General features: G+C 41.2%; 1 protein-coding gene across 1 annotated transcript in view; it reads right to left on the minus strand.

Moving 5' to 3' along the window:
* Positions 1–22780, minus strand: part of LOC106823945 (sulfotransferase 1C2) — a 38299-nt gene extending 15519 nt beyond the window's left edge. The window contains 3 exon segments of the mRNA XM_014829949.3: positions 7676–7801; positions 8269–8444; positions 22511–22780. Of these exon segments, the coding sequence (XP_014685435.3) occupies positions 7676–7801; positions 8269–8419 (277 nt within the window). The 5' untranslated portion in view covers positions 8420–8444; positions 22511–22780.
* Positions 22781–24041: the final 1261 nt, after the last annotated feature.

The raw sequence follows: 24041 nt of genomic DNA on the forward strand, positions 1-24041 counted from the left end.
CATCCCTCTTAGATATTAATTTGGCGCTAAGAGACCAAAGGCTTAGCTAAGGAAATTGGATCCTTAAGTGCCAAAGAATTGAGACACCACCTTCCAGCAGACCTGATCATTTTTTTTTTTTTGAGGAGGGTTAGCCCTGAGCTAACATCTGCTATCAATCCTCCTCTTTTTGCTGAGGAAGACTGACCCTGAGCTAACATCAGTGCCCATCTTACTCTACTTGATATGTGGGACGCCTGCCACAGCATGGCTTGCCAAGTTGTGACATGTCTGTACCTGGGATCCAAACTGGCAAACCCCGGGCAATCGAAGCAGAACATGCGAACATAACCACTGCGCCTTTGGGCCGGCCCCAGACCTGCTCATTTTATGTCTAAGAACTGTGGTCTTGGGAGCTGTAGATAGTGACAAAAATGGCAAAATCTTATTAAGATAACCTAGAATTACAGTGGCCATTATGGGGAATGTTCCAATTAGACAAGATCATTCATTTAAGAATTGCACTTGAAAACAAGGCTTCCCAAATCAAAGAAACAGAATGGGATAACTATTTTAATAGGTATGCAGAAGCTTCCAAAAGACTTCAAGATTCCAAAATAGCCTCACTGAAAGATTTGTTGCAAAAGGCTAATGAAAAATTAAGGACACAAGAGGTACCTACAACGGAAGACAATAAGACTGATGCAGCTCTTACTTCTCCCCTATATCCTTCTATTAATCCTCCGTCTGAATTGCCTTTCTACTCTGAAGAGGCTATTAAACACTTACCTTTTCAAATAAGACCACTAAGGCTGCAGGCAATCCTCTTCAGTTATCTTTCACTTCTTGGTCAAAGACCAAACTAAGGACCATAGTTAAAGAATTTCCTAAACCCAGGGAGGATCCCCAACGGTTTTCTGAAGAATTTAGAATCCTTATTGGAGCCTATGACCCCTGGCTGCCAGATCTTTATCAGCTTATGCACATACTGGTAGGATCTGGAAGCCCAAAAAATGGTTCAAAGTCCACCTATCCTTTTTACCAAGGTTATTGGTTATTTTAACCTTTCTTTCCCAGGAATAGCTATTGCCTTCTTGCATGTTCCATTTTATGTCCTGATAACCTGACTTGGCTTTCTACCTGCTTGGGGCATGCAGGTTTTTGGTTCTTGCATGTGCAGGCAGCTCAACCATCAGGTTGGGGGCAGAAAAATATGCAGGACAGAAATGTGGGTTGCACCCCATTTGTGGCTAGATGAAGCAGGACAGAAACATGGGTTACACTCCACTTGTGGCTGGGTCCTATTATTTGCCACCTCTCAGGGAAACTATCTAAGTCTTTCTTTCTTCCAGCTAGCTTTGGGAGTGGCCCTGGGTCTTCAGAGGACGGTATCCTTTGCACCCTCTTTGGATACCTCTTGCATCCAAAGGGGGTTGTCCAATACTGCCAGAAACATTTATTGTTTGTCTTGGTTGAAATCTGACGAGATAGTTGAAAGGATTTTCTAAGGCTCTGTGGTCAGAAGTTGGCTGTGACAAATTGAAATGGCAAGCAATAGGATATATTGGAGTATATTGATGAGGATTTTTAGGCTGCTTAATTTAAAACAGTTTATGATGAGGATTTTTAGGCTGGTTAATTTTAAAACTGCAGATGAGAATCAGGCTCCGAGGAGTGGAATTTACTTGCCCTTTGATCAGAGACAATTGCATTTGTGAAGGAAATCTCCCTGCGCCAGGAGGAAGGGGGGACGGCCTTATCTCTGGAAACTCTTAATGGGGAAGGCAAGAACTTAAGTTGTTTACTGTCTGGCAACCTCATGTAACTGACCCCCCACCCCAAAATCCTCCTTTGTCTTTAGCTGAAGATAATATTTGAGTGGTGACTTCTGCCATTTACTCAATCCGGTTTGATTCTTATCTAAAAGTTGTGGGACCGCCCAATGGCCGGACCCTACCGGCACTGGTACCATTTTAACTTTTTTTCCTTTGTCTTGTAAAGAGATGACTCACATACCCATGCCTTAAATTTAGCCCTAATCCTCAACTCGGGGCAGCAGCAGGAGCTCTGACTGCCCGTGGGTCCTGTCCCCACACACCAGCTCTGCCTGCCCATGGGTCCTGTCCCCATGCCAGCGGGGGCAGCAGCAGCGGCTCTGCCTGCCCATGGGCTCTGTCCCCATGCCAGCGGGGGCAGCAGAAGCGGCAGCAACAGAAGCTCTGACTGCCCATGGGTCCTGTCCCCATGCTATTCTATACTATTCTCTAAATAAAAGAGCACTACTGCCAGATCTTGAGAGTCTAAGAAATCTTTCTTTCGACTCCTCAGCTCACCGACCCCGCATCATATATGAGGAAGCCATTTGGTATAAACCTAATACGGCCTGACTTTGTTCCAAAAGGGCCTGACTGTGGCCATTGAGCATGCATTGTATATCTGCTTAGACATTTCGAGATAAAGGTGCAACTTACCTCCCCCTCCTAACATTGGCATCTCCTTAAAGATTAAGCATGTTTCTTTAGGCTGGGAACTGATTGCAGTGCTCATCTGTGACCTCCCAGCTCAAGGCAACAGACCTGCCAAGCTGCTGTGTTCACCGAGACAGCAGACCTATCTGCCATTTCCATCAATTGCTGTGCTGACAGAGCAGTCTCGTGTCTATTGTGAAAGGGACATTTCAATCATATGTGAAACATACTCTTTGAGGGTATATAACCACCCTGTATACCCCCATTTCTTTGGAGTGCTCTGTTCCTTTGTGGAAAGACTCTCTCGGGTTATAATTCTCAGATTTAAGCTCAGAATAAACTCACCCAAATTTTCATTTATAGATTGGTTATGGATTATTTTCGTTGACAGGCGTATTGGAAGCTGACATTCAGAATCTGAGAGGAACTTTTTTTTAAAGGATTCTCTGAGCTAAATGTACCCAGAGGGAAAGGAAAACATTCTAAAGATGAAGCTCTAAATCTAGAACATAGGAATCCTTTTGATTTCTATCTTAGTTGAAGATCTTCTCCCTGATATAAAGAAGCAAACAGAGAATAATGTAATTGGATGGGCAGTTTGAACTCTATATCATTGAGGCTTCGGACCCAATTCTTTGAAGAATTAAGAGCAACTGCCCTTATCTTACAAATCTTTGCAAAAACCTGAGATGCAGCTCCAGAAAGAATTCAAAGTCCACCTATCCTTTTCACCAATTCCAAAACCTCACCTATTCATCTCAAAAGGCTTGTAGGTATTATAAACATTCTGGCCTTGGGAAACAAGAGTCCTTCCTTGTATTCTTTCCCTGTGCCTTTGAGATGTAAATGCTCTGTCTGGTCTTCTGAGGAACTCTCATCTGGGCCTTTGAAGTACAAACGTCAGGGATGTAATTCTCATAGTGGGGGGGGGCGGGTGGGAAGAGAAAAACTATTTGGAAACTAGGTGGATAAAAAAAATCTTAAGAATCTTCTTCACAAACATTAGTAAAAAGTTTTAGCCATCTGAGCAGGTACCTTAACTTATTCCATCTGCCAGAAACACAATTTAGATTCAACTTCTTTTCTAACTAGTGAGTTTGTATTATTGTACTTGATTCTTGGCTAAAATTTTAGATGGACGTGATAAAGTCTCTGTGCCTGCATGTTTACCTGTGTCTTTACAGGTATGTTGTAGATTTTTCTACTTTCAGTTGGTATTGCCAAAATTAATTTGTAAAAAGCACTCTATTTGGAATCTCTATGCACCTAGTTAGTCCCACTCACTCTTTAAGAGTCTCTCCAGACACCTCGACTGTGGCAATGTGGTGGCCTGGACATTACAAAGACTTCTGCTGTTATAAAACACCTGCAGATTCTGATTAAAACACCACAAACTTCAATGCATAACTGGGCTCACAAGAAAATAATGGGACTTCCAAGGGTCCAAAATGAAGAGGGAGCTGCAAGATAGAGAGGTGAGAAGAAGAAAGAAGAAGAAGAGAGAAGAAAGGCTGTGAAGACAGCTGCCCTGAGCATATTTGCTCATCTGGGACTCCCAGTTCTCAGGTTCAAACGACCCCTATGTAGGAAGGAGGCTGGTAGCCTTGAGCTTTCCTCCTCCTGCATGCAGCCCTCCTGGCAGGCTTGGCCCAGCTGCACATGCAAACTTCTCTGCCAAAGAACCCCGACAGCAAAGACAGGTTCTGTGGATTTGGGGCTTTACATAAAGCATTCCATCAGTGTTTTCTTTCACAAATGCTGGTAAATTTTACATTTTCTCCTTCTCTCCCTCTCTCTGTCTCTCATCAATCTCCAGAAAAGCTACTTGGGTTGTCTCCTTCCTCTGGCACACTGCCACGATTACTCAGCCTCTGGGTTAAGAAGCACAGGGTGAGAATGTCTATGAATACACCCCAGGCTACAAAGTCTATTCCCAAACCCACCCTGCAGATGAAAGGGGCAAATTGAGTCATTTTGGGCTTTCATCATCTGCACAAGGAGCTTATGGTCTGGCAGGAAAGACAGAAAGATACTTGACAACAATAATAGCAGCTTATCATTTCAGGTATCATCTTCTCCAAGAATTGGTCTTTGGTCACATTCCTCTCACCCTGCCAACAGCATCATAGGCTAACCTCTACCCAACATACTCACGTCTTGTCATTATATAGTCTGAATTTGTCTCTTCCATGGGACCATGAATTTCTTGAGTGCAAATGGAAGTGTGGAGTCTTATGTGCAGCACGGGGCCTATAGTATAAATGTTTGTTCAACTGAAGGAGTCATTCTTCGATTTTACCTATATACAATTCACACACACACACGTGTCTTTTCAAATTCTTTCCAGTCCTGTTCTAACTAGGTCACAGATGCTATGCCTTTGTCATCAAAGAGCTCTATAGCCAGGAATTGGTGGAAGGGTGGAAGGAGGTCTGGGAGGGAGACTGACCATGCAGGGCACAAACTCACACAGTGTCCTGCAGTGTCTGCCCACTCCAGAACCCTCTAGGGTGGTTGGTATACTTGACTAACACCCATCCATCTATATCAGCAACCACCTTCCTCTGCTAATGGTACTCCTTACCTCTGCTGGCAGAGATAATCTACTCTGAAATAAAACCACCACACAGCTGAGTCTCTACATAGCATCTGTCTATTTGTGGCTGGAAAGACCATAAAGCCTATAACCGTTACCTCTTTAGACACAGGGTCATGAAGAACCATCCTGGTTTCTGTATGACATGCCATGCTGGGTGATTGGTTAGCATCCTTTCTTGAAGTCCTACAGCTACTGGCATTGACTTGAGAAAAACTTCATCCTTTTTCTTATACTGACTTAGTGATTGGACACTCTGCTCCTCACTGCTGAGAATACCTAATTAGAAATCATGCTTAGGCCTTTTTTCTCTTCTTAGTCTCCCAAATTGTCAGAGGTAAGACAATGGTGGTAGAAGTGGTATGTAGAAATAAGATAAAAAGCTGGGCTTGGATGACCCAGGGAACACATGGGGTTGTTGGGCAAGGGATTCAGCCTGAAGAGTTGGTCAGGAATACCTGCCACTTAAATAGTATCTACTCTATACCAGGCACTTTTGTAAGGTTTTTACAGATATTAACTTCACAACAGCTCTTTGAGGTAGGCACTAAGTCTATTGACATTTTGCAGCTGAGGAAACTGTAATACAGAGAGGGTAAGAAACTTGCTAAGGGTCATGGATGAACGGTGACATCAGGATTTAAACCCTGGTCATCCCTAACCATTATACCATCCTGCTGCTCCAGGGGTCAGAAGACCAGACACAAATGAAAATGGAAGGCCCTGCATGATGCGGAGTACTACCACAGTTAAGCAAGCAGAAGGTAGCCTGTGTGTGAGGTCAGAACCCCACAGATAGTCCAGGGCCAGACCAGGCACTGGATTGCAAAGCTAGTGGTCAACCAAATAGATGGGAACTGAAGGCTAGGGAGGCAGAGGGCCTGGCAGGGAGAAGAATAAGGAAAAACAAGGTGCATCGAGGATATTCTGGCACACTCTTGTGCAGGTTACAGGTGTCTCATGTGCATCAAATCAGGAACTTTTCTGGCTCAAGGTATTTGTAGAGATGTATCAGTCTCTGCCAACAATTGTTCCCAGGTCAGACTCCAAAAGTAAAGTTGCATGGACGACATTTTTATAGCTCTAGCTACTTGTGTTTCCAATTTTTGATTACACTGATCTACTCTGAAACTTCGGGGAGTAGGCCTTCCTCCTCTCCTTGTTCTGCAAAAACACTTCCAGCAGCTGCAAGTTACCTGGAATGGCTTCCTTTGTCTTCTGATTGTCTTTTTGAGCTTTATTTTTGTTTTGAGTGTGTGTGTGTGTGTGAGAAAAGAAAAATTTCTAGGTTGAGTATTACCTGAAAAAGGCTTCTCTACTGAACAGAAGTAGTTGGCTCCAAGTGCATTTTATAGTCAATTATCGGGCACTCCCCTGGCTGCACCTGGCTTTTATAGGAGTGGAGTAAGGAGAGAAGGTGTGAATTGCTCGTAAGTAGCTTTCTGCCTTCTCCATGTGTTCTGCAATAGCAATGGCCAGAGGGTAAGAATCCTTCTGATGTGGTGACCCACTTTTGGCAAATAATCTTAGATAATATGAAGAAAGAAGGGGAGAGGAAGAAAAGAAGAGGAAACATATGGCATTAGAAATGAGAGAGAGAAAGAGGAAAAGGAAGGGAGAGAGGGAGAAAGGTGAGACAGGAGAGAGAAAAAGAAAAGAGACAAAGACACAGAAGAGAGAGCAGAAGACAGAGGAAGGACAGAGAGAGGAAGAGAAAGAAAGAAGGAGAGCAACTGAGAGGCTTCAGTAGTCGAATGGATAAATAAACTCTGTACATCCAGACACTGAATAGAATTCAGTGCTAAAACTAAATGAGCTATCAAGCCATGGAGGAAACTTAAATGCATATGACTAAAGAAAGAAGCCAGGCCGGCCGGGTGGTGCAACGGTTAAGTTTGCACATTCTGCTTTGGCTGCCTGGGGTTTGCCAGTTCCAATCCTGGGTGCAGATATGGCACTGCTTGGCAAGCCGTGCTGTGACAGGCGTCCCATATATAAAGTAGAGGAAGGCGGGCATGGATGTTAGCTCAGGGCCAGTCTTCCTCAGCAAAAAGAGGAGGATTGGCAGCAGATGTTAGCTCAGGGCTAATCTTCCTCAGGAGGAAAAAAAAAAAAAGACAGAAGCCAACCTGAAAAGACTACATACTGTTTGATTCCAACTGTACGACATTATGGAAAAGGCAGAACAGCAAAAAGATCAGTGTTTGGAGGGGAGTATGGAGACAGTAAAAAGATCAGTGTTTGCTAGGGAGTGAGGGCAGGGGGAAGAATGAAGAGGCAGAGCGCAGAGAGATTTTAGGGGGGGTGAAAATACTCTGTATGATACTATAATGGAGGATACATGTTGTTATACATTTGTCTAAACCCATAGGATGTACAAGAGTGAACCCTAATGTGAACTTCAGACTTTGGGTGATGATGATGTGTCAGTGTAGGTTCATCAACAAAGTGGTAACAAGTATACCACTGTGGGGAGGGGGGGATACTGATAATGGTGGATGCTATGCATGTGTGGGGACAGAGAAATCTCTGTACTTCCCTCTCAGTTTTGTTGTAAACTTAACACGGCTCTAAAAAATAAGGTCTGAAAAAAGAAAGAAAGGAGATGGGGCAGTGAGGGAAGAGCCCTTACCAGAGGGTTGGGGTGGCCGTGCCCACTCGATGAAAGGATGGCGGTGTTGAATGATGGCTCGCTGGCATTTTGCCACATCCCCATTCTGTTCAATCATATCCACAATTTCCTGAATCCATGTTGTCCCTGAGGCCAGGATGAAAAGGGCGAGAAGCAGAAACCTGTTAGACAATCTGCCTAAGCGTCCTGGGTAATTGAGGGGCACATGGGGACTGACTGGTGTTTGGTTCAACCTTCCCTCAGGTCAGGATCCTATTAGCCATGACAGATGGACGTCCACATGGGAGAAACACTGAATCTCTATGGAGAGAGGAGCAGTACAGGCAAAGCCTCACGGTGCTCTCACCCGGGAGCAGTCCCCGGCAGAGCACAGCAGGCTGATCCTCTAAAGATGCTTGACCCCCAGTAAACCCAGGATGCTGGGTTTAAACTTAGCATACTGCACATCTGAGAGCGAGCACTGTTGAGGAACAATAAGGAGCAGATTTCCTTGATAAGTGCAACATCCTATCAAGGGGCATTCTAACTGAGGTGAGCAGCCCCTGCTGACTCAGCAGGCCGAGGTCTTGCTGTCCCCTTTGCCCTACAGTCACCTGATTTAGGGTAGGTACAGATGAGGAGATCATCGGGCTTGGCCTCAAAGTTCTGGATCTCGCTCCAGTTGTCCACAGTTGCAGCCTGCAGGAGGATCCCCCCCACCTCTCTCAGTTGTAGCTGTCTCCCCAACTCTGCCGTCAGGGCCATACTGTCTTGGGATGAGAGAGAGTCTCTGTGGGCAGAGAATAGAGGAGATGTCATTTTACTTGTGGTAAAATACACATAACCTAACCTAACCTAATCACACAATGGTTACCATTTTAACCATTTTTAAGTGCACAGTTCAGTGGCATTAACTATATTCTCATTGTTTTGCTACCATCAGGACCACTATCCATCTCCAGAACTTTTTTCACCCAAAACTGAAACCATACCTATTAAATACTAACTCCCCATTTCCCTGTCCCCCATCTCCTGGCAACCATTCTACTTTCTGTCTGCATGAATTTGACTACTCTGGGTATGCCATATAGATGGAATCATATAATATTTGTCCTTTTGAACTGGCTTATTTCACTTAGCATAATATCTTCAAGGGTCATCCATGTCGTAGCATGTCTCAGAATTTCATTCCTTTTTAAGGCTGAATAATATTCCATTTAGCATGTACATAACACATTTTACTTATCCATTCATCCGTGCATGGAGATTTGGGTTGCTTCCACCTTTTGGCAATTGTGAATAACGCTGCTATGAACACGGGCGTTCAAGTACCTCTTCAAGAGCCTGCTTTCAATTCTTTTGGGCATACACCCAGAAGTGGAATTGCTGGATCATATGGTGATTCTACGTTTAATTTTTTTTGGGAATTGGTATACCATTTCCCACAACAGGTGTGCCTTTTTGCATTCCCACCAGCAAGGAACAAGGGCTCCAATTTCTCCACATCCTCACCAACACTTGTTCTTTTCCGGGATTTTTAAAATTTTTATAATAGTGATCCTAATAGGTGTGAGGTGATATCTCAGTGGTTTTGATTTTTATTTCCCTAATGATTAGTGATGCCGAGCATCTTTTCATGTGCTCATTTGTCATTCATATATCTCCTTTGGAGAAGTGTCTATTTAAATCCTTTGCCCATTTTCAAATCAGGTTATTTTTGTTGCTGTTTTGAGAGAAACTTTTTTTTTTACATTTTTTTAACTTTTTATTAAGATTATGATAGTTGGCAACCTTGTGAAATTTCAGTTGTACTTTATTGTTAGTCACGTTGTAGGTGCACCACTTCACCATTTGTGCCCTCCCCCACCCCCCCTTCCCCCTGGTAGCCACCAGTCAGTTCTCTTTGTCTATATGTTTAACTTCCACCTATGAGTGGAGTCATACAGAGTTCATCTTTCCCTATCTGGCTTATTTCACTTAACATAATACCCTCAAAGTCAATCCATGTTGTGAATGGGATGATTTTATCCTTTTTTATGGCTGAGTAGTATTCCATTGTGTATATATGCCATATCTTTTTCATCCAATCCTCAGTTGCTGGGCACTTAGGTTGGTTCCATGACTTGGCTATTGTGAATAATGCTGTGATGAACATAGGGGTGCATGGGACTTTTGGAATTGCTGATTTCAAGTTCTTTGGATAGATACCCAGTAGTAGGATGGCTGGGTCATATGGTATTTCTATTTTTTGAGAAATTTCCATACTGTTTTCCATAGTGGCTGCACCAGTTTGCATTCCCACCAACAGTGTATGAGGGTTCCTTTTTCTCTACAACCTTGAGAGAAACTTTTTATATGCGCAAATTGAGGAAGCCAGAAGGAGTGGGCCACTATTACTCCAGAAAAATTGGCTACTTGGATTCCAGACAACATTTACTGCTACTACTGATAGTGGTAATGACCACAGTTGAAAGCTACCGTTTATTGAACACTTCAGTTTGCCTGTGCTGGACTGAGTGACTTATATATGTTAACTCATTTTGATTCTTGCATAAAATGAGTATTAGAACTTTAGAGCTGAAAGGGTCCTTACAGAAAATGTAATAATAAGTGATTATTGGAAATTGAATAAAAGAATCTGGCCCAGTCTTCCTGTGGAATGGGCAAGAGGACTGGTGCCTACCTCGCGAGGCCCCTTGTCATGGTGGCTTCTACTCTCAGAGCGAGTTGAACCCTTTAGGATTGAGACTATGTTTTCAGAAAATGAAAGACTATTTCTGCAAAAATTTCAAATATAAGAAGCAGCTGTGCTTATAATGTGTCAAAGAAGGTAGAGTTTGGATGATACACATAAAATTATGGTGTGATCAACTTCAGGAGGGAGGAGGGAAGAAAACCAACATTTCTAACAAGACTTCTATATTAGATCTTTTACAAGCTTTTCTTTTCTCTTTTAATTCATATCACAATTTTATTAGGAAGGAATAATTAACACTCATAAATATGTGTGTGCATATATATATATACATATAGCATATACATATATACATGTAGCAGCAAATTTGGAATAAGCTCAAATGTACAAATAAAAAAATCCATCACATAGGAATTATTATTTTGATGTATTTCTATCTGTCTTTTTTAAATATATATAGTGGTAGGCAGAATAATGGCTCCCAAAGATGTCCACATCTTAATCCCTAATATATTACACAGCATGGCAAAGGGACTTTGCAGATGAAATTGAGGTTAAGGACTTTAAGGCAATGAGATTGTCCTGGATTGCCTAGCTGGACGTAATGTAACCACAAAGACATTTACAAGTGGATGAGACAGGTACAAGAACCAGTTGGTGTGATGCAGCAGCAGAAGAGGCCAGAGAGATTCAAAGCATGAGAAGGCCTCATCCCACCACTGCTGGCTTGAAGATGAAGGGGGCCATGAGCCAAGGCATGGCCTCTGGAAGCTGAGAACGAGCCTCAGCTGCCAGCCAACAAAGAAACGGGACCTTAGTCCTACAGCCACATGGAACTGAATTCTGCCAACAAACAGAATGAGATTGGAAGCAGCTTTTCTTAGGAGGCACAAAGGAACACAGCCCTGCCAACTCCTCAGTTTTCCCAGAGACACCCGTTTCAGACTTCTGACTTACAATGTGAGATAATACATTTGTGTTGCTTTAACCTGCTAAATTTGTGGTAATCTCTTATGGCAGCAATACCCTATATATACATTGCAAAACACTCACGGCTGCTATGATGGGCTGAATGTGTCTCCCTAAAATTCGTGTATTGAAATCCTAACCTCTAGTACCTCAGACTGTGATGGTGTTTGGAAGCCAGGGTCTTTAAAGAGGTAATGAAGTTAAAATGAGGCTGATAGGGTGGGTCCTAATCTGACTGATGGCCTTGTAAGAAGAGGAGGTTAGGACACACAAGAAGACACCAGGGATGTATATGCACAGAGGAAAGACCACGTGAGGACACAACAAGAAGGCAGCAGTCTGCAAACCAGGGAGAGAGGCCTCAGGAGAAACCAAACCTGACAACACCTTGATTGTGGACTTCCAGCCTACAGAACTGTGAGAAAATAAATTTCTGTTGTTTAAGCCATTTAGTCTGTGGTATTTTGTTATGAAAGCCCGAGCAGACTAATATGGATACTTTTCACTAAAGTTCAGAAACCAACTGTTTATTTTGAAAATATTTCTTATATTAATTATACCACTGAATAACAAATAGCAGACGAAGAGAAGTTTCCCTTTATAGAATTATTTCAACAAATAAATAAATAATAAGTTATAGAATTGTAATGTCCTTTTGCAGCCCTTAGTGATCAAAGAATCTAGGCATTTAACATTCCTAACGTCATGAAAGGAAAGAAAACCAGACCCTGTGTGCCTCTTGATGAGGAACACATTACCTATGAAGTGGTCCTGCCCAAAATATTGAACCTGAATCTGATTAAGCCTCTAAATTCAAGTACCAATTTACAGAAAGTGCAGAGAAAACTGGAACATGTTAAACTATACCATGGCTAGGCAATCAACAAAATCTAGATCTTGTGACAGTCTACAGGGAAAGAATACACTTTCTTTGAATAAATTGCAAGGGAATTGAAAAAAAAGATGGGAGTGTCGATGAAAATAATCCATAACCAATCTATAAATGAAAATTTGGGTGAGTTCATTCTGAGCTTAAATCTGAGGATTATAACCTGGGAGAGTCTTTCCACAAAGGAACAGAACAGTCCAAAGAAGTGGGGGTATACAGGATGGTTACATACCCTCAAAGAGTATGTTTCACATATGATTGAAATGTCCCTTTTACAATAGTCATGAGGCTGCTCTGTCAGCACAGCGATAGATGGAAACGGCAGATAGGTCTGCTGTCTCAGTGAATGCCACGGGGTGGCAGGTGTGTTGCCTCTGGCTGGGGGGTCACAGATGAGCGCTGCAATCGGTTCCCAGCCTAAAGAAAGATGCTTAATCTTTAAGGAGATGCCAACGTTGGGAGGGCGAGAGAAGTTGCACCTTTATCTCAAGGGCCTTTGCTCTTGCCATAGGGAATCTCTAAAGCAGATATACAATGCATGCTCAACTGCCTCGGTCAGGCCCTTTTGGAAAGACAAGGTCAGGCCGAATTAGGTTTACACAAAATGGCTTCCTCATATACTCCAATATATCCTATTATTTGCCATTTTTATTTGTCAGGAGGAACCTGTAGATTTACAAAAATGTGGCAGTGAGGACTGAGAGAAGTAAATGGGTTCAAGACATCTTTGGAAGGCATAGTCAATGGCACTTACTGATTGTTAAAAAGAAACAACAAGCCCAAATGGAATCACTTGCACTAAGCCCCGCTGAGACTTCATACCTAAACTAATTGCAGTTTCAGCCTCCCCCATGAGTGGAATTTATACTAATCAGTCTGGAATTTCCTGGTCAGCGCTAGTGAAGTGGTCTGCCTAGGAAGACCTCTGCTTTCCCCTAAGAGAAGGAAACCTTGCCTGAAACAATCCACTCTTTTCACTTCCTTGTCCCAATATCTTTCTTCCTATAAAAACCTTCCATTTTGTTCACCTCCTTGCAGCTCCTTTCTGCTTACTGAATGGGATGCTGTCTGATTCATGAATGTTTGATAAAGCCAATTAGGTATTCAAGTCTTCTCAGTTGAATTTTGTTTTTAACATGGCTAATCTGATGTGAAGTGGTGCAGCAGTGAGCGGAAGTCAAAGGTCGTGTCTGGATTTCCAGCTTGGGTAACTGGGTAGAGGGAGACGTCATTTATTGAGAAAGGGAGCACTGGAGGGTGAGCAGTTCCTGAATGAGGTGGGTGTGAAGGGATGGCAAGTTCACTTTGAGGGGTCTTGAGTTTGAGGTACCTATGGGACATCCAGAGGAGAGGGCCCATAGGCAGGTGTAGTGTGGGCTTAGAGCTCCGGCCTGGAGATGATGTTTCATTGAACACATAGGCCAACTTTGTGTTAGGCGTTGTGCTTTCAGCACACGGTGGGTAGTTGAAGACCTGAGCCCGGCTGTGAGAGTGTGTGAGTTCAGAGTACAGGCAAGAACATGTGGAGTCCTGACAGGTGGCCGCATTCCGGGCCAACAGAGAAAGGAGAGCCACCAGAACCTGCTGCTTCCGAAGACCAGGGGGGTTAAATAATTTAACTGGCTCATGGAATATAGTTTCCACTGTACTGCTCTGTGTTAGAGGCCCATGGGGGGCATGATTAGACCTAGCTGAAGGGAAGACGTGCTTGGGAAGGATAGTCAAGGCAACAGGGCAATGTGGTGGGACCATAGGGTCTAGCAGTTCTCACAGGAGGAATTCCAATCATTATGACCTCTCCCTTTCCCCCTAGGTCCCTCATTGCTGGGCCACATTAGTGCATCGTCTTCACCCTTGGAGAGAGGGGCACTGTGCTAATGTGATTTATAATAAGAAATATATATCTTGGTTTTTGTCCAGATCTCCTGGCCCACAGCTCCCAAAACCTTTGTAATTTCTTAAGTGGTTAGAGTAATAGGGGCATCTTTTGTTTTAATATTTTCTTTTGTCTTCAGTTCCTGAAATAGCTTCAGAGTGATAAGGTGAAATGGTGCTTTTGTAACTAAACACTTTCAATCATATCTGAGTTTATGTTAACAAGATGTTTGGAAGGCCCCTCAACAATCACATGTTGAGAGCTCATTGCCAAGGGAACGAACCATGTAATGAGAGGGTCAGAATTTTCAGCTCCTCCCACCCCTTCCCCATCTTTGGGGAGGGAAGAAGGGCTGGGGATTGAACCAGTCACAGTGGCCAATGATTTAATCAATCATGAAGCCTCCAGAAAAATCCCAAAGGTATGGGGTTTGGAGAGCTTCTGGGTTGGTGAACATGTAACCATGGGCCCTCTAGAACCAGATCAACTGATCACAGAGTAATTAAGAGTGATTTTTCAGGAAGTGAAAATTGACCCTTGTCCATTTCAGGCTGGTTGAGACCACCAACCCATCAAATTGGCCTGCACAAATGCCCGGTAAGTGACCATTTTGACATCAAAGGGCTGAAAATTCCACCCACAGATCATACTAACACCATCATTTTATGAACATGAATCTTACAAAGACCCATGAAGCTTGACTATGCTTTCACAGATCATTGATTACCTCTCGTCTCCTTACCTCCCATCATCTATCTTCACACTTCAGACCACCCTGCCAAACATCTGATAAATTTTGCCCCAAGGCCTGGATTGGGGAGACACATCTGAGAGTGTTTGCCTCCTGTCTCCTTGCAGATTGATCTTGCAATCAATCTGTATTCTTTTCTCAAAAGCTGATACCATAATACTTGGCTCTTCATGCACATTGGGCAGGAGAATCCAACCTTTGTGTGGTAACAATTTTGGCAACCATGAAGGGACTAGGTGCTATGGCTGCCCACCCAAGGCTCTGGAGCCCCCAGGGAGGTGTGGGGTCTTTTCCCTGACCCTAAGTAGCTGCCCAGACAATTTTGTCTAGAGGCTCAGCTGATTGGATTCCCATTTCCTGCCATGGTGCCCCAGGCCCCTTGGTGCTCTTTTTCCTTTTGAAAGAAGAAACAGTGCCTGGATCAGATGTCTTTTGGGAGAGTGACCTTGTAAAAACATACCTGTGCCTAAATTGTCTAATAGTCTTGTCAGAATTGTGGGTTAGAGTCCCACTCCAAGGGAAACAATATAAAAGGGCTATAGCTGCTGGGACGCTCAAGAGAATGGGTTAGAATCCCAAATTCTGGGTTAGTATCCCAGAAAACCCTTGTTTAGAGTCCCAGAATACTGGTTCTGTGTCTGTTCATGTTTGTCTACATCTGATTATTTTATTTGTGAGAGTTGGCTGTTTGGGGACTGAGTTTCTCAGTGACCATAGCAAATTCTCTTTCGAAACTACCTTGTTTGTTGAGACCACCTTGGAAAAAGCCCCCTGAAATGGGAATAACTGTAAATGGCTGTCAAGATAATCCAGGATAATTTAAAATTACAGTGGCCACTTTGGGCTCTTTTTGAGCCTCCAAACCGAGAAACAAGGAAAATCTTTAATCTTTAAAGAACCAAGTGCTCCAACTTCCAGCATAATTGAGCAAAATCTAAAGGTTCTGGAAGCTGTAAATATTTACAAAGAACTTCAAAATCTTACTAAGCTTGTTTTGTGTCCTAAGGGCTTGGCTTGGTAATTGTAAAGTTCAGGGGGTTCCCAAAAATACTGTTGGACAAAAATGTGGTGGCACCCCATTTTGTGGTCACAGATGGTTGGAGAGAAATGTGAGTGGCACTCCCTTTTGTGGCTAAGGGTCCTACCAAACTGCCGTCACCTCAGGTGAATTACATTGGCCGTTAGAAGGAATGTTCTGATTAGATAAGTACATTTAAGAGTGCACTTAAAAGTGAAAACTTCAAAATTCCAAAATAACCTTATTGAAAGTTGTGTTGCAAGAAGCTAATAGAAAATTAAGTTATAAAAGGTACTCAAAAGAAAAGCATATTAGGTCATGGCTTTATAGACACCCATGTAATCTACTCCCAGAGATAATGAGACTCAGAGAGATTTTCTGGGAAACTGCTACATTAAAGATTAATAGAGTTGCTCAATACTGCCAGGTATAGTTACTGCTCATCCTGGCTGAAACCTGACAAGATATTTGAAAGCATTTAGCAACTTACAATCAGCAATTTGGCCAAACTGGAAGCTGATATAAATAGCTGATAGGAATTTTTGGGGCAACTTATTCTCTAAGCTAAAATAAAACTAAGCACTCAGAGGGAAAGAAGTGAATTAGGGATGATATAGTTGGACAGGTAGATCAACCTATAATGTCATTTAAGTTACAACCCCAATATCTGAGGAAGTAAGAGCAACTGTCCTTAAGAAAATCTTAGAAAAACTCAAAATGAAGCTCTAGATTCAGAGTCCACCCATTTCCCTTATCTCAAAAAGTGTGTAATCTCTCCGGGGACTGTTATATAGCCCATCACCAATTTCTAAGATTGAAGGAAAAAAAAGTAAAAAAGGAAAGACAAATGGCCATAAGAGCACTCTTGCCCAAAATCTAGCATCTAGACTGTCTTCTCCACAAATATTAGTAGAAAGAGTTTAAAACAAAATTTAGATTCAATTATTCTTTCATAACTAGTGAACCTTATATTACTGTACCTGATTCATGGCAATAATTTTAAAGCAACAGCTGTGGAGTCTTTGTGTACTTGTCTCATAAGTATGTTATATGTGTGTGATATCTTACCATCAGATGATATGATTTCTAAAAGAGTTCTAGCCAATTGACTTAAAGTAAGTGCTTATATAAATTATTTCCAAATGCAATAAAAACTAACCAAATCCTTTTCAAGTTAGCATGATATAAAATAATCTTTGGTAAATGGAAGCTTATTTAAGTTTTTTTGTTTGATTAAAATAAACATGTCTTCAGAGTTGTCAGCATTGGATATGATACAAACATGCAACCTTCATTCTACCTGGGTTTATTAGTCAGATAAGCTTATATTTTCTCTGCTACAAAATTTGTCAGCAGAGATAATAGCTTAGAATGATAGCTGATTTCGTCTAATGTCTCATGAAGTTTTTGTAGGAAATCTAAACATAACTATTGGAAATGAGTAAACTAAATATATGTAAGTAAGATAAAGTGTTTGGGCAAACTTTTAAACAATAATTATACTTTACAGCATGTATAATTAAAATAACTTCCAAAATCTCCTGGTAACTTGAAACTTTGAAGTTTTGCCAGGTTAAATTAAATGATGGAAAATTCATTGAATCTAGATCATTTCCAAATAAGATAAAATATTAGACATCATTGCTAAATATAAGTTTATCTACTTTTGGCTTCTTATTACAGAGAAATCAAAAGATGTCTGGGTCTATTAGTAAACGTCTTGCATTTTATTAAAAAATTATTCTATGAAGTAGCATGTTTCTAGAGGCTATGAAAAGTATTTATAAACTTGCCAAGCCACAGAATGCTAACGTAAAAGACAGTTCATAGTTGCTTACTTCTTAGTTTTCATTAAAAATTAAGGTTTATAGGGGTTAAAATTCTGGTTAATATATGTGATTAAAGCTATTAAAATTAATAAGGGAAGCATCTTTGCATTCAAAGAAAGTAAGATGTATATTTTTAGTAAAGAAAGTATAAAAAATAGAGATATTTTTGTTTGTTTTGTTAAGAAAGATAAATTTGTCCTAAAATACTAGAAAGGAAAGAAAGCATAGGACAAATTCTGGATGTAAAAAGAAAGTTATAGAAGGTTTGTGGGAGAAGAACTCTGAGGAAAAACTATGCATGGTCAAGTTGGCTAAGATTAAAATGAATTTAATTAAGCAAATGAATTTTGATATCAAAAGTAAGATGTATAAGATGGTACAAAATTAGAATTTGGTCTTCCTCTCTTTTAAAAGGATAATTTTCTTAAAATTCTAGTCTGCTCTTGATAAAGACATTATAAAAAATTTCTCTTTATTTTGAGTAAATCTACCTGAGAGACAGAAATTCTATTTTGTCATAATAATTTCCTATGCTCAAAATGATGAGGTCTCTCTATTAATGTTTTTAAAAACTGTTTAATTCTCTGTGTTTGCCTTTACTGTGTGGGGGATCAGAATTGGCCACCTCAAAATGTGTCTCTTTGGCTTGATTATTTTTAAGAACAAAGACTCTGAAAGAAACTTTGGTCTTCCCCCAACTGCCTAAAAGAATTTAAGATAGAAGGCCTGTTCCAGGAAGGAGCTAATAGCATAACATAACATTGTCTATAGCCAGCCCAGCAAATACTTTTGTAACAAACATTTCCATTTCCATCCCCATGTAAATTGCCTTCCTCCCCTTTGAAGTCGCAAACCACTACCCTCAGCATCCTCCTTTGTCCTTAGCTAAAGATGCTAATTAAGGCAATGGCTTTGGACTTTCTGGTGAGTTACTCAGCTTTCCTGGGTTTTTCTCATGTACACATGTTGTAAAGCTTTGTTTGATTTTCTCCTATTATTCTCTCTCTCGTCAATTTAATTCTTAGGCCAGCCAGAAGGACCCAGAGGGTAGAGGAATTGTCTTCCTTCCCTACAAACATCTTATGCTGTCATTTTGGTTAAATGGATAACTAAGCATGATTTCGCAGTGAGCTATGATCCTATTTGACCAAGTGTTTTAAAATCTTTTGATATTTTTGACAAACTTCATCTGAGACTTCTCAAAGAATTTATTCTCTCTTCCTATAAAGAGGAAGATATTAAACTAATTAGGCTTATTTCATATGTTAAATTACATGGGAAGCATTGTCAAATAAATGATGATAAACCTTCCTAGGTTATGTTATGTGGGTCGATGTTATTGGTATAAATGTTTTAAAAAATTCGCAACATTCCTAAAATTCTGATCTGTCCTGGTTGTCAGTCATAATTCTAAGTTATTATTTTAAAGCATTGTATGTCACAGAAATAACCAAGTTTCTTTGTAAATTGCCATTTTTGAGTCTTTTGTCATTTGCAAACAGTTGTTGTTTTACTCTGATGTTTTTGCAGATGTATTTCATCTTCGGAGAGATTCATGGAAAGGATTCTGACTCTTACTCTAGAATACAAGTTTCTGAGAAACTTTCAGATTATAAAACTGAGCTGGGTAAGAAATTACAGAACTCTATTGGAGAAACTGATGTCCTCATAAAACTGCTAATAGAAGATCAAGATAAAGAGTTGGTTACATGGGACTGAATGAACTGATGAGGATGATTATAATTTTTATGACTTTTTGTTTGAAATGTTGCTGATTTTCAAAATGTCTTATTTTTCCAGATTTAAGGAAACATTTTCCTCTTTTCTCTTAAGCTAACTATGACTTATAGCAATTTGATAAATTATGCATTTGTAAGCAGAATTGAAATATTTATTTTTTCCTCCATGCCTGATCCCTCCACAATTTGGAAACTCTTTGATGAGTAAGTATTCTTATTTTCATGGCACTATAGTTATTTGTATAAATTCAATAAGAATCTGATCTTCTTATAGCAGGACAAAATTGGAAACATTGGTTATATTACCAAGGCTTTGACTGGAATGTCATATTTGAGAGAAATATGCAAGACCAGACAACTTTACAAGGATTGACTTTGTGGAACAAATAAAGCCACTTGGAAATATTGGCCTGGTACCTTGCTTACAAGGTTCCCAGCAAACTTACCAGGTGAGTAAAGAAGTTCACTTCCCTGGAAGGTGCAAGAACCTCAGCATATTTTGGGGACCTCAAGTAGAGAAGAATTCACCCAAATCTATATGTATTTCAGGTAGAGCCTGATGACTAATCCTTGGCTTGGCTTTCCTGGCCTTGAGACGCCTTGAAAGTTTAATCTGAAGTTCCTTATAAAAAGTTCCAGCAAAGCAGATTTTAAACAGCCTATGTGACCAATTGCTATTCTTGCTGTGCTTATGTAAATAATTGGGTCAAGTTTGCTGAAACTAGAATTATTTTGCCAATCAATTAGTCTTAATTTGGCTCTCTTTGGTAAAAATGATGATTTTAGAGAGAAAAATTATGTTTCAATAGAAACTATAATACAGATTTGTGGATATTAGATTCTAGTTCTGTTAATTATCTATGGAGATTTTATTTTCTACCTGTAAACTGGACTGGATCCTGAATTCTTCTAGTCCCCTCATATATCTGGCTACAAATCTCCAAACTAACATTTTCAATTTATTTCCATTTGGAATCATTGAGAATTAAAATGACATTTTTTCCTGAAACCCTGCAAACTGAAGTTGGACAGCTTGATATAAACTTAAGAGAGATTCATGCCTGTTGCTGTGTAAGCCACTCAGAAAGATATCTGAACACTGGATGACATCATCAGAGACATTTCAAGCTGGAAAAGATGCTTTGACCCTGATGTCTAGAAATCTTGACTGACTGTCCCCTGGGCTCAGAAACTGGTTTATAATTTGCTCCAACAATGACACTTGTTTTTCTTTCTGTTTATCTATAAATACTTATTAAATACCTGGTTACTTGCTTACACATTATAGGCCTAACTTTGGGAGCCCACCTGCATCACTGCCTTACCAAGAGACTAGTTCCATGAGAGGCAACAACCTAAGCCCTTTACCAGTGGGAAGCAGCTAGAATGGTTGTCACTCATTTCCCTCAAGAGTGAAGAATGAACAACAAAAAGGGGGGTGGTTTGTAACCATGGGCCCTCTAGGACCATTTCAACTGACCCCATCTTATCAACAGAGTAATAAGAGTGGTTTTTCAGGAGCATAAAAACGAGCCCTTGTCCAGTTCAGGCCAGTTGAGACCATTAACCCATTAAATGGGCCTGTAGAAATGCCCAATAAGTGATCCTTTTGACATAAGGGACTGAAAACTCCACCCTCATACTAACACCACCATTTTGTGAACATGCATCCTATGAAGAGCCATGAAGCTTGATTATGCTTGCACAGATCATCAGTTACCTCACTTCTCCTTACGTCTCATCATCTATCTAGACACTTTAGACTGCCCTGCCTTTCATCCCATAAATTTTGCCCCAAGACCTAGATCATGGAGACAAATCTGAGACCATATACCACCTGCCTCCTTGCAGATCAATCTCACAATAAATCTGTATTCTTTTCTCAAAATCCCATGCTGTAAGAATTGGCTCTTTATACACATTGGGCAACAGAACCCCAACTTTGTGTGGTCACAAACATGTAGAGGTGCTTGGAGGGTAGCAATCTGGAGAGGGCATGGAAGCTTTGTGCCTCTTCTCACATACTTTGCCCTATGCATCACTTCAGTCTGGCTGTTCCTGAGTTATATCCTTTATAATAAATCAGTAATACAGTAAGTAAAATGTTTTCCTGAGTCCTGTGTGCTGCTCTAACAAATTAATTGAAACTGAAAAGAGTCTTGGGAACCTCTAGTCTCAAGGAGGTCTGTCAGAAGCAGAGGACTTTCAATTGGACTTGCAATTGGTGTCTGGGGTGGGGAGTGCAGTCTTGTAGGACTGAGCCCTTAACCTGTGGGATCTGATGCTATCTCTGGGTGGATAGTGTCAGAATTGAGTTAAATTTTGGGACACTCAACTTCTGTCTGGAGAATCTGAGACTTTCTTGGTGTTGGAATCCTCGTTCTCTCCAACATCTGGTCACAGAAGTATTCTATGAGTAGTGAGTGAGTGGTATAAAGGAGAAACAGAGGAAGAGTTTTGACTTTTACAGGCACAAAAATCACCACTTGAGTAACCGACTGTAAGCTTTTTCACCCTTTCACATCAGGTCAGATCAGATTATGTTTGCCTCCTTTGTGAAACTGTCCCTGACTCCACGGACAGAAATAATCATTCCCTCACATGGAACCCTATAGTGTTTTGTGAATTTTATAGTTTTTACTCTACTGTCCAACAATTACTTGTACATGTCAAGCCCCTTGAAGCATGGGGATCTGATCCAGTCCTCTTTGCAGGCCCAGCATTTGTCTTAGGCAATGGCTGGGATGAATGGAGAGCCCTTTTGGGGAGAACTAGTCACGGGCAGAGAAGTAGAGCTGGTTGGGGAGGAGGAGAAGGGAGAGAGGGTATTTGGGGAAGAGATCACGGTGGGAAAGAGATGGTATTATGAGAGAGGGAGCTTTTGGAGATTTTTGCCTCAGGCCCCTGAATTTCTAGGTCTAACATTGTTAGGCTATGTCTGTTCATTACAAATATCTTTTATCTTAGGTTCCTTAAAATATTTTCCAGCTTGAGTTAATCAGTCTTATCTATACAGCAGCACCTACATTACTGTAGTAAAGATTAAAGTAATGAGATAAGTAAAGGATTTCTTTTAAGCCATATTCTTACCTTCAAGCTCCAGCTGAAAATTAGCAGCCCAAAGGCCTGGCCAAGGGTCAGTGAGCACAGAAAGTGCATTCCAAGGAAGCAGGGCAGTGTTCTCTCGGGATGGCAATTGCAGAGGCTCAAATACCACCGTGTCAGAGGCACATGGGACCTTCAGCAGGGAAAGGCTCTTTGTGGGGCTCTTGGTGTCAGTGTGGTAAGTTGGAGCCATTCTGGAAGAATTGCTACTGAGCAGAAACAAACCCTCTGACCCAGCCTGAGGAGGAGGAACTGTAAATGATCACTCAAATGTGGCCTTAGTCATTCTGCAAACCTCAGCTCCCTTGAGTTTATGCAAACTCAAGGGCTGTTTGGAGGAGAACACTGTTCCTTCCTCTGGGTTCATGCCCAACATCTGTGCACACCCATAACTGAGCTCTGCAGCAGACCTTGGCTCTTGTGCTGCTGTGGCTCCTCTGTATGGAGAGAATCTAAAACAGCTGGGCTTGTGGGAACATGGGAAGTGGCTGCAGGGCCAGATGCATCCAGCCCCAAATGGGCTCCTGCTCCTTTGGTGTTCTGCTTTCTGTTCTTGGCTCCTTGCTTGACTCACTTTCTACATTTATGACATAGACAGTTCCTGTCTCGAATTGATGTTTTAAGATTAAAAACAGCAATGTTAATGAAAACACCTTGCCTAGCACATAGTGCTTAAAAATGTTGGTTCTTCTTGCCTTTCTCCCCAAACTGTATTCATCCAAACCTAAATGCAGAGAGGACAGAACAAAATTCTAGAGCCCAGGTGTGTATTTATTTGTACCTTGCTTTGTCCTACAGAGGATATACTTTCATGGAGGAAGATTATATTTCCTAGTTTTCTTGGCTACCTGGAAAATCAAAATGATCACTGTATTAAACAATCTCTGGGGGGCCGGCCCTGTGGCTTAGTGGTTAAGTTAGTGTGCTCCACTTCAGTGGCCCAGGGTTTTGCTGGTTCAGATCCTGGGCGTGGACATGTCACCACTCATCTGGCCATGCTGAGGCGGCATCCCACATAGCACAACCAGAGGCACTCACGACTAGAATATACAACTATATACTGGGGGGCTTTGGGGAGAAAAAAATAAAATAAAATAAAAAGAAGATTGGTAACAGATGTTAGCTCAAGTGCCAGTCTTTAAAAAAAAAATCTCTGAACTGTTAACAGTTCTGCCAACACCCTACCTTGCTAATGTAGGGGAGGAAGACATTTCCTCTACTCGCTCTGCGTTCTTCTGCCCGGAGAACGAATGAATTCACATGAGATTGAATAACAGGAGAAAATTAAACAAAGCTTTATAACATGTATACATGGGAGAGGCTCAGGCAAACTGAGCAACTTGCCAAAATAGTGGAAGTTCTCCCCTTAAATACCACCCTCAGGTAAAGACAAAGGAGGATGTTGGGGATGGGAGGAGTCATCATGGGAGGTTACCAAAAAGTACAGTAAATAAGGGTAAGGTTATTATGCAGATTTAAGTCCTTGCCTTCCACATTGATTAAGAGTTTCTAGAGA

The sequence above is a fragment of the Equus asinus genome, chromosome 6 (assembly GCF_041296235.1).
Source record: "Equus asinus isolate D_3611 breed Donkey chromosome 6, EquAss-T2T_v2, whole genome shotgun sequence".
NCBI classification, from domain to species: domain Eukaryota; kingdom Metazoa; phylum Chordata; class Mammalia; order Perissodactyla; family Equidae; genus Equus; species Equus asinus.